This window comes from Equus caballus, chromosome 12 (assembly GCF_041296265.1).
Source record: "Equus caballus isolate H_3958 breed thoroughbred chromosome 12, TB-T2T, whole genome shotgun sequence".
In the NCBI taxonomy this organism is placed as follows: domain Eukaryota; kingdom Metazoa; phylum Chordata; class Mammalia; order Perissodactyla; family Equidae; genus Equus; species Equus caballus.
This window is the reverse complement of record NC_091695.1, coordinates 45,189,197-45,198,388: the sequence shown is the minus strand read 5'-3', so window position 1 is coordinate 45,198,388 and position 9,192 is coordinate 45,189,197. Positions and strand designations below refer to the sequence as shown.

General features: G+C 63.3%; 1 protein-coding gene across 5 annotated transcripts in view; it reads right to left on the bottom strand.

Annotated features, from left to right (window-relative positions):
* Positions 1–853: 853 nt before the first annotated feature.
* Positions 854–9,192, bottom strand: part of IGHMBP2 (immunoglobulin mu DNA binding protein 2) — a 28,363-nt gene continuing 20,024 nt past the window's right edge. For 2 of the 5 annotated variants that reach the window (XM_023654611.2, XM_023654612.2), the window contains exons 12-15: positions 8,875–8,998; positions 7,021–7,848; positions 4,646–4,818; positions 854–1,946 (exon numbers count right to left, since the gene is read on the bottom strand). In XM_023654611.2, coding sequence (XP_023510379.1) covers positions 1,749–1,946; positions 4,646–4,818; positions 7,021–7,848; positions 8,875–8,998 — 1,323 coding nt within the window. In that variant the 3' untranslated portion in view covers positions 854–1,748. Of the gene's footprint in view, positions 1,947–4,645; positions 4,819–5,191; positions 6,678–7,020; positions 7,849–8,874; positions 8,999–9,192 lie in introns of all 5 variants that reach the window. The other 3 variants (XR_011424150.1, XR_011424149.1, XR_011424148.1) reach the window with 3 other exon arrangements.

Here is a 9,192-nt window from a genome sequence, read left to right as displayed (position 1 = left end):
CTAAAGCCACCTGACAGGAGCAAGCAAGGAAGGCGTCTACGCAAAGGGGAGGGCGCCCTGGTGGCACAGAGTGGACATGGGCCTGGCCAAGGGACAGGGCGTCCCCACGAGAGGAGGGCACAGAGTGGACATGGGCCTGGGCAGGGGATGGGGCATCCTCATGCAAGTGGCCCAGTGCTGGCAGAGCCGAGTCAAGTGTTGGGCCTGGCAGAGGACCCGCTCCATAAATGCGCTGAATCAACAGCATTTGGGGCCAGTGGCATAAGGACAGGACGACAAGGCTCCTGGGGGAGACTGAGGCTGACACAGACACCCTGAGTGCCTGGTTCAGGGGGCTGAGGCCACAGGGACATCAATGGCACTTAAGGACAGTGGACGCAAGGCCTGAGTGAGGAGGGTCAGGAAGGGGGCGGAGGGCATGACGGAAGAAAGGCAAGTGCCGATGGTCAGAGCCCGCACAGCGACGGGGATGGGGACGAGGCAGCTGGACGCGGGGCAGACCCGGCACCCGGGCACCTCCTCCGACGCTGGTGTTTGCTCCTCCTCCGTGGCAGCCTCTGCGGCCCACGCCCCAGCCCCTCCCCTCGCTCTGTCCACAGGGCCAGCCTGTATCCGTCATCAGTTCACAACTCGCGACCAGCCCACTTCAAAGTGCCCTTGTCCTCCCCGCGGTCACTCGCCAGCAGCACGCGCATCCCCCACACGGCCTGTGCCCCACCTTCTTGTTGAAGCATCACTGTCCCTGAGGATGCAGAGCAAACATCGTCCCTGCTCCCAGCCATGTCAGGACAGCACACTGAGCAAAACCGGGAAGAACATCCACTTCAGACACACAACAGATGGACAGACTGGACAGTGTGCACACGTTTTAATTTTTAAATAATTTATCTCCCTTTGAAACAAATAAGACTCGGAGACTAGAATAACACCCCCCCGAGGCTCTCTTCAGAAGCGTCGGCAGGGAAGGCCACAGAGCACCTCCAAGAGGGCACTGGGCTGCAAGGGGAGCCGGGCCGGGACCGTCCCCAGGGGGATGCAGGAAGGGCTCACAGGCTGGCAGCCTGCAAACCACAGCCAAGGGCCACGCTCCAGCCCGCTGCCCTACAGCGTCAGGGTGGGGCCACTGCAGCCACCGGGGAGCCACAGACAGACGGGAGGGGCTCAGCGAAGTCACGGTTCTGACAAAGGGCGAGCAGCCACACGGGACACACGGAGAAGTGGCCAGCGTGCAGGGGCCACCGCCAGGCACATTCTCTGAGCTTGCGAGCGCCCTCTCTCCTCCACACAGGCAGGAAGCTGGCTGGCCCTGGACAGCAGGATGTCACTGTCAGGGAGTTTGCGGCCCGGATGCCTCTGGAGGGGAGTGGACCCTTCCCGACCCTCACGGCAGCTCCCAAGATTGAGACGGTGGATTTCAGTCTTGACAAGGAGGGAGGGAAGAGACTGGGAGACGTCCGAGGCGGGAGTGAGGACGGAGACGCAGTGTGCCCGGGCCTACCCCTCACCAGGCCCCGAGGAAAGGTCAGCTGGCACTGCCAGAGCGCCCGGGCGCCTCCTCCACCAGTGGCCATGCTAGAAAGCCCCCCACAGGGCATGTCGCCCTGCAAGGCCTGGGTAGAGACAGCATGGGGGGCGGGACTGTCACCCAAGCAGCCACAGGGAGCGGGAGCTCTCGGGCAGCCCTGATCGCCCCCGCCACCTCTGCACAGACAGGCGCCCTGGCGGCCGCGTCCTCTGAAGACGGTCCGTCACTTCTCCCTCTCCTGCCTCTTGCTCTTCCTCTGGCTGGTCAGCTCGCCCAACTTCTTATCCAGCTTCCTCTGCAGCTGGGCCCTCTTGGCTGGGTCCAGGGCCCTGTCCTTGGTCCCACTGCCAGCGTAGAGGACTCCTTCCCGGCTGATCCTCTGCCGGGCGTGGGCTCGAGCCCGCTCACCACAGCCATGGATCTGGGGGGACACAACGGTCAGTACTGGGCCAAGGGGGACGAGGTCCTGCAATTCTGCCCATCGCAGAGCTCAGGGACCATGAAGCCCCAGAGTAAGATCTCGGAGGGACTCCCTACTCTGGCCACACATGGATCCTGCAGGCTGCTGGGGGCGGGGGACACACCACACCCGTCCCTCCCCGCTCCTGTCCTCTGTGCTGATGTCAGCGCAGGGCCGGTTCCCCACAAACTCCCTGCAGGGTGAGGTCATCCTGTACATGGGTAACACAGGCCCACGTTTTGCACGTGTGACACATACGGTGACACGTCAACACGCTATCTGTAAATCACACTAGTGAGGTCACGCTGTCTTTCCTCCTAATCACTTCATGGCACGCATCCCAACTAGGATTAGATTCCCCTCTGGGAAAACTACTTTCATGTATGTCTTCCACATGCTAGGCCTATCATAGGGGCTCCAGTGACAAATGTCCATCGCAGGGGGACATGCATCCCGCTGCTGTGTCTCAGGGAAACCCCAGCATGCCTCCCGTGCCTGCAAGGAGGGAGGGATGGAGAGGGAGGCAGGAGGGAAGAAAGCACCCAGCACCCCGTGCCAGCACGTCCAGGTGCCCGACGTGTGCGATTCTCGGACTCCTCCTGGGCAGCGGAGGGGCGGACTGAAGCTGCGGCCTCCGTCCCCAAAGCCAGTGCCTCCTCTGCTGCACGAAGCAGGGTGTTCCCCTGGGAACTGCCAGGCGGGACCTGAGTTAGGGCCTAGTAAGATTCCAGAACAGCTACTGGCTCACCCAGCCCTGTGCACAGGTCACCAGGAGCCCGGGGGCTGCCAGCTGCCAGGGCCCATCAACACCCAGCTCACTGAGTGTCCTCAGCCCCGTCCTCTGCCCCTTCTGGGCTGTCCCCACCCGGCAGCCCTGGCCCAGGGCCTGCCACCACAGCTCTCCCAGAGACAGACGTGCAGTCACCCCTTCCACAAGGCCCAGGACCCACATCCATCACCATAACTGCTCCTCACAGCCCAGGGGACGGGGCCGGGGCCAGGCACACAGTCCACCTAACAGGTGGGGAGAGGGGCTCAGAGCCACCGTAATGTTAATCTGCCCACGTTACAAAGTGAGCAGGTGATGGGGCTGGCGCTGGAGGCCACATCCCCAATACCGAGCCCTGTGGTGCTTCCTCGAGCCCTCTGCCCGCACGCCGTCTCTGAGCGGGGGATGTGCGCCCCGGCACAGCCCCCTCTCCTGCTGGAGGAGCCACTGTGCTCCCCCTCTGATGGCCAGGCTCGAGGAGCCCACCAGCTCCCTGTCTCGGTGTGGGAGCTGCTCCTGCACAGGAGCCGCCGGGGGCTCCCCACCCCCACGGCACTGGCGACACGCACAAGCCGTGCAAACTCGCCCCCAAGCCTTGCGTTTGACAACTTATAAACGTTGTAGGTAAAAACCTTTCTAAAACACTGTATGTTTTATCGACAGGCGTGAAGACGGGCAGGCTGCTTGGGTGTGTGAGGAGGGACAAGCCCCTCGCCCGGGACGAGGCCCTTCCTGGGTTCAGAGCAGGGCACAGTTGCCCAGCGGGCAGGCAGCGCCAACCCCTGACCTGGAGCGGGGACCCCCCGGGACTCCGGTGCAGCCCCTGCAGGACGGTGTCACCCCAGGGGCTGCACGCCCTCCCTCACACCTGCCCCCCTCCGACTTCAGAGAGCCCCACTGCCGGCCTCCCATCTGCCCAAACCAGAAACCCGAGGGCCACTCTGGGTCCTCCTTCCTCCTCTCAGCCTGACACACAGCCGATGGAGGCCGCCAATCCACGCCAACTCCCTTCCCGCCACACCTCGGGGATGGACGCCCAAGACCCTCACCACGTCCCTGCGGCCGCTCCAGCCTGCCTCCAGCCTTGTCCTCACCCAGGCCAGGCCTCCGGAGTCCCGGCCCTGCTGAAGCGCCCAGGCCCCCCCACGGCCTTCAGAACCAGGGCTGAACTCCCCGAGGCAGCTCACGGGGCCCTGCTCACACTCAACTCTCAGCATCCCGCCTCACACTCTCCTCCTGGCTGCCTGAATGCCACCACCTCTCCCTGGGGGCCCCGTGCAAGCCGTCCCCTGCCCCGCTCCCCACCTCCATCTGCCACGTCGGCCCCAGGGTTACTTCCTCTGGGAAGCCCACTCTGCGGGCTGCATCTGGGCAGCCCCCACCCCTACTGCACCTTGCCCCCGCATCACTCCCTTGGTGAGGCGCTCAGCGCACTGTACCACATGCTGGTCTCTCATCCAGCTCGCCCGCCCAGGGCAGAGGTGAAGCCTGCTCTGGCCCCCGCTCCCCACACCTGCAAGAGGAGCTCCCGTCGACACATGCTCAAGGAACGAACGAACGAGCAGCCAGGCTGCCGGCCCACTTCACACAGTGGCCCCCAAGGCCCTACCTCCCCTCTCCCCTGCGCTGACCCACCGACAGAACCCAAGGACGCTGGCACCACATTCCCTGCCCAGAATGCCCAGGATGTGGCCCTAACTCAGCAAAGGTGACGTCTGACTTACTTGTGCCCTGACACACTCAGAACAAACCGAGAGTCAACGTCTGCTTTAAGGCTGGCAGAGCTCACCACCAGCTGCCGCTTCCATCTGGAGCGTGTGTGCCCTGGCTCCGAGCCCTGGAGAGGAGCCCGCCGCCCTCCCCACTGCCTGGGCCGGGATGGGCCGCGTACCTCGGGCAGGTGGTGGCTGAGGCAGTACCGGCGGCCACAGTGCAGGCAGAGCTGGCCCAGGGTCACCACGCTGGCTGTGCACTTAGCGAAGCCACAGGTGTTATCAGCCTTAATGGCAGCCGAGACGAGGGCGTCAAAGTCCTCCTGGGCAGGCAGGTTCATGGCCGCGTGTCCTGGAGGAAAAAGAGCGTCACTCAAACAGGGAAGAAGGAAGTTGACAAGGACTCTCCCGCTGGGCCCACGTGGGCCCGCCGAGCAGCTGTGCCCCGGGCCCTGCTTTTGGGTTCACAGTGAGAGAGCAAACAGCGCAGCTGAGCTGGGACCCTTCTCCACGGAGCTGATACCCACTCGCTGCCGGGAGGCGAGCACGGACTTCCTACGAGGGGCTGGCTGCGCATGCAGAGTGCCTCTCAAAAGCTCAGCCTCTTTAATCCAGAAAACACTTAGGCACGAGGATGTTCCTCACAATGTTAACTATAGAAACAAAACCCCAAAGCACACTCGACACGCCACACCCGGGAAAAGGCCAGATGGACCAGAGCGCACCCACGGGGCATGATGTCAGGAGACCCTGATGTTTGCAACCAGATGCGTGGAAGTCTTAAAGTCACAGGAAGATGCTCAGGAGTGGAAAGGAGATATAAAACTCCACGTGGCTGTAATTCCGTAGAATGCACATGTGTAACAAACACACACACCAGGGACGCAGCTGCTCAGGCAGCAGTGGGAGGGCTCCACCCTGGGCGGCTGGTAGTGACGATCCGGGTGACGGGCACAGGCAAGATTCGCCACCGCTTCCTGAGTCATTCTGTCATGGGAACCCCAGGTGCACAGCACACAGGCCAGGACGGCCAGCCTTGGAAGACACCGGGACAACTGTGACACCGCCCAGGGGCTCTCAGAGCCCCCACTGGCCTGCAGCTGCCTCAGTCTGCAGCAGTCACTTCAACCCTTCTAGGCAGATGCTACTTTGCCATGGCCCCCTGTAAATGGGGAGATGCCCCCACCCCATCCCGGCAGACAGGCTGTAAAGCAGACACGCTCTCCTGCACTCACACAGGCCCAGTGGACACTGGGCTCAGGGCAGGGACATGAGCACTGATGCCCCGAGAGCAGCACCGGGAGGCTCGGAGAGGCCTGGACATGCTCGCTGCCCACAGGTGCCCACTATCTCACGGATCAAGTGACCTGGGGAGACGGACGAGACGCAGCGACCAGGCAGAGGGTGTTCAGGCCCCAATCCAACAAGAAATCTCATCCACACAAGTGCTGGCCCCTCTCCTCCAGGGACTGCGCACCCACCGTCCTCACCCCGTGACCGGCAGGCCGTCAGCCCTCGCTCCATCCGGCAGCGCCCTGCGCAGCGTGGCCTCCAGCTGTGGCCCCGGACCTGCTCAGGATGGCCTCTGCTTCTTGGCTGCTGGGACGTCAGCACAGAGGCCAGAGGCCGACTAGACAGGCCACGTGGCGAGATGGACTCTGAAGGCGGCTGCCTGAAGGCCTGCTCCGACCCTGAGCTGTGCCAACAGCCCTGAACGGGCCAAGCCCCAGGACAGCCTGTCCTCAAGCACCACGCCGCAGGCCTTCTCCCGGAAGGAGGCCAGGCCTGCAGTCTCTCCCCCGGCCCCGGCCCGTGGCGGAGTCTGCTGCATTCTCAGTGCGGTTCAGGAAGGCGCTCAGCGTCTCTCTCCTCTGTGGGACATTGGCTCCTGGAGGCAGGGGCGACGCCTGTGCCCTGGAGGCCCAGCGCATGGCAGCTGCTCACTCGATACCATGGAGTGGACCCAGCAGAACCTCCAACCCTGGGAGGCCAGTATGAAGCCCTGATTGTGCTGACGTAGTTGTGCTCGCAGGAAGCACGTGAATGAAGGGGGAGCTGAGCGGCTTCATGGTCCTGCTGAGGGGAAAGGGCCGCAGCAAGATGCCCCAGACAATCCAGGCCGTGGCCACCAGGACACTCACCAGAGTGCCAGACGGGGCATCGCAGATGCCCACAGGACCACCGAGACACAAGACAGCGTCGCACGAGCATCTGAGTGGGCAGCAGGGCTGGCACTGCAGCAGGGTGTCTGTGACGCTCCTCCCACCCGGAGGCTCCCCACGCCGCCCCCGCTGCTCTCCAGACCCCTTCCCCACAGTGCTGCCATCTGCCAGCCCTGCACATGCCCTGGGGACGCCAGGATCACGTGACTCGGCGCCACCCTCACGGATCTCAGGCCGATTAAAAATAAGGTGCAAAATGCAGAATCAAGCCAGTACCACCAGGAAGAAGTCTTAATTCTTCTCAGGGGCAGTAGGCGGGCGGGTTTCAAGTGGGGCAAACACCCGGTTTAGGGGACAGCAAGCCTGTGCCCTCGTGAGTTGACCCGACTTACCTTTACCATCTTTCTTCTTCTTCTTTTCCGGCACCTTCCGCGGCCCTGAGCCTGCGGCCTGTGGCCCGTCCTTGGCCCGCCGCTCCTGCCCGCTCCTCTCCCTCTGCAGTCTTTCCAGGTGCAGGGCCTTCAGGTCCAGCGGGTCCCGGCCGCTCTGCTCCTGGACAGGGGGCTCCGTCTGCACGGGGCCTGGTGGCGGGGGTGGGACCGGTGGGCTCGCCGGGACCCTCTTGCTCACAGTTATGAACCTCTTCCTGCCCTCTCCGGTGCTGTCGTGCCTCAGCCCGTGCTCCTCGGCGATCTGGTGGACCTGCATCCTGTCGTGTGAGTTGAGGGAGGCGGGAAACTCCAGTTGTGTCTCCTCACTTGCCATAAAGTCGGCGATCAGGGCCCTGAAGTGGTCTGCACTGTCTCTGCTCTCTGCTCCCTCGGGGCTGCCTCCGTTGAGGCTGGGCTGACAACGCGCCTCAGAGCCCAAAGCCCTCCCGCCTGGCTTCTGGCCCAGCCCGGCAGCCGCCCGGGCCCCCCGGGGCCCCTCCTGCTGCCTGCTCCTGGGAGCCTTCCTAGCAGGCACAGCAGAGCCTCGCGACTTCACGCCAGCCTGGCCAGGGCCCTGGGAGCTCTCATGGGAGTAGTTCTCGGGGACGATGTCGTCCAGGTACTCAAAGGCTGTGCGCACCTCCCCATGCACTGTGCAGTAGTCCAGCAGGGTCTTCAAGAAGGCGTGGTTGTTGACAGTGCGAGAATCACAGACGACCGCCACGTGGCGCCGAGCGCGGGTGACAGCAACATTGATGCGCCGGTCCTCGGCGAGGAAACCAACTTCCCCTGAAAAACGAGCCGGAGTGAGTGGCAGGGCAGGTGGGAGACTAGGGAACAAGGAGCTGGGCTTTCGCCCCCTAATCAGCAACAATCACCCCACAAGGACCATCCATCCCAGCGCCCCATCCCTCCCGTGACATCAGTCACCCCCCGTCGCCCACCATGATCCACCCCCAAGCCGCTGCCTAATCCGCCGCACGAAGGCACCGCCATGACACAGGTCATGCTGGTGGCTTACCACAGCCTATCAAGCCTGGCGCCATGGCACCTGATGTGATTTTGGCAGCTATTTGACTGTTGCTCATTTCCAAGAAGGACAAACGCCTCCTCCCTAAGCCTAGACCTAGGAGATGGCGCAGAAGACACAGCTGCAGTCGATGCGCAAGGGAACGCACACGTTCCAGTATCGTCTCCCCACTGCAGCTTTTCCCTCCTCTCTCATCTGTTTTCAACCTTGCCCTGAAAATGCTTTACAAAGCCCGTGGACTGGAAACCACTCTGGGTTCGACTTTCTTACTAAATGAGACATCCACACCCCCAGCAGCACCAAAACCACAGCCTGAAGCTACACTCACCTGGAAGACGCAAGACCACCTCTGGCTTTGGGGGGCTCCGCCTCCTCGGCAGGGCGGCTGGCCAGCCTGCACGCCCAGCCCACCACTCCCACCGCACACTCGTGCCTCTGAGCCGCCACACTCTGTTGCCTCTGCCTGGAACACCTTTCCCCACCGCCTCCCCAGGCTGACACCAGCTCATCCTGTGACCCTTGGCTCAGATGTCCCCTCCCCAGGACCATTTCCTCCCACCCCAGGTGCTGCTGGCCCTGAGCAGGTTCCCATTAGCGCTCTCGTCACACTGCACTCGGGCCAGCCTTCAAGTTAGTGCCCTTGCCTGACGGTGAGCTGGTAGAGGAGAGACTACTCCACGCAACGCTCCCAGCCCCCGGCACAGCCCCTGGCAGAAACCCGGCGTGCCCTCTGAATAAACAGCTTGCTTCTGCGCTTCCCCTTGGGCTCTGACGAGTGTCCGCACCTTTCCTATTGGACCTGACGAAGGACAGGATCACGGCCTCCTTCTCCCGGCCCTGGAAGCCATCGACAGACTTGATCTCAAGCTCGGGGTGCCTGTGAGCGAGGCTCTGTCTGAGCAGGTCCACCTGGAAGAAGCGAGGCGCGGCCGCGTCACAGCCCAGGTCAGGCGGCTCTGACGCTCTGCCCTTCAGCTCGGCAGAGGGCCTGGGGCCGCGGAACCGCCAGGACCGTGGGAAAGTCCCGGAGCGACAGTTTCCAAGCCGCCCTGCTCCCAGGGGTGCAAACGAACAGACAACACAACACGTCAACATGGCAAATG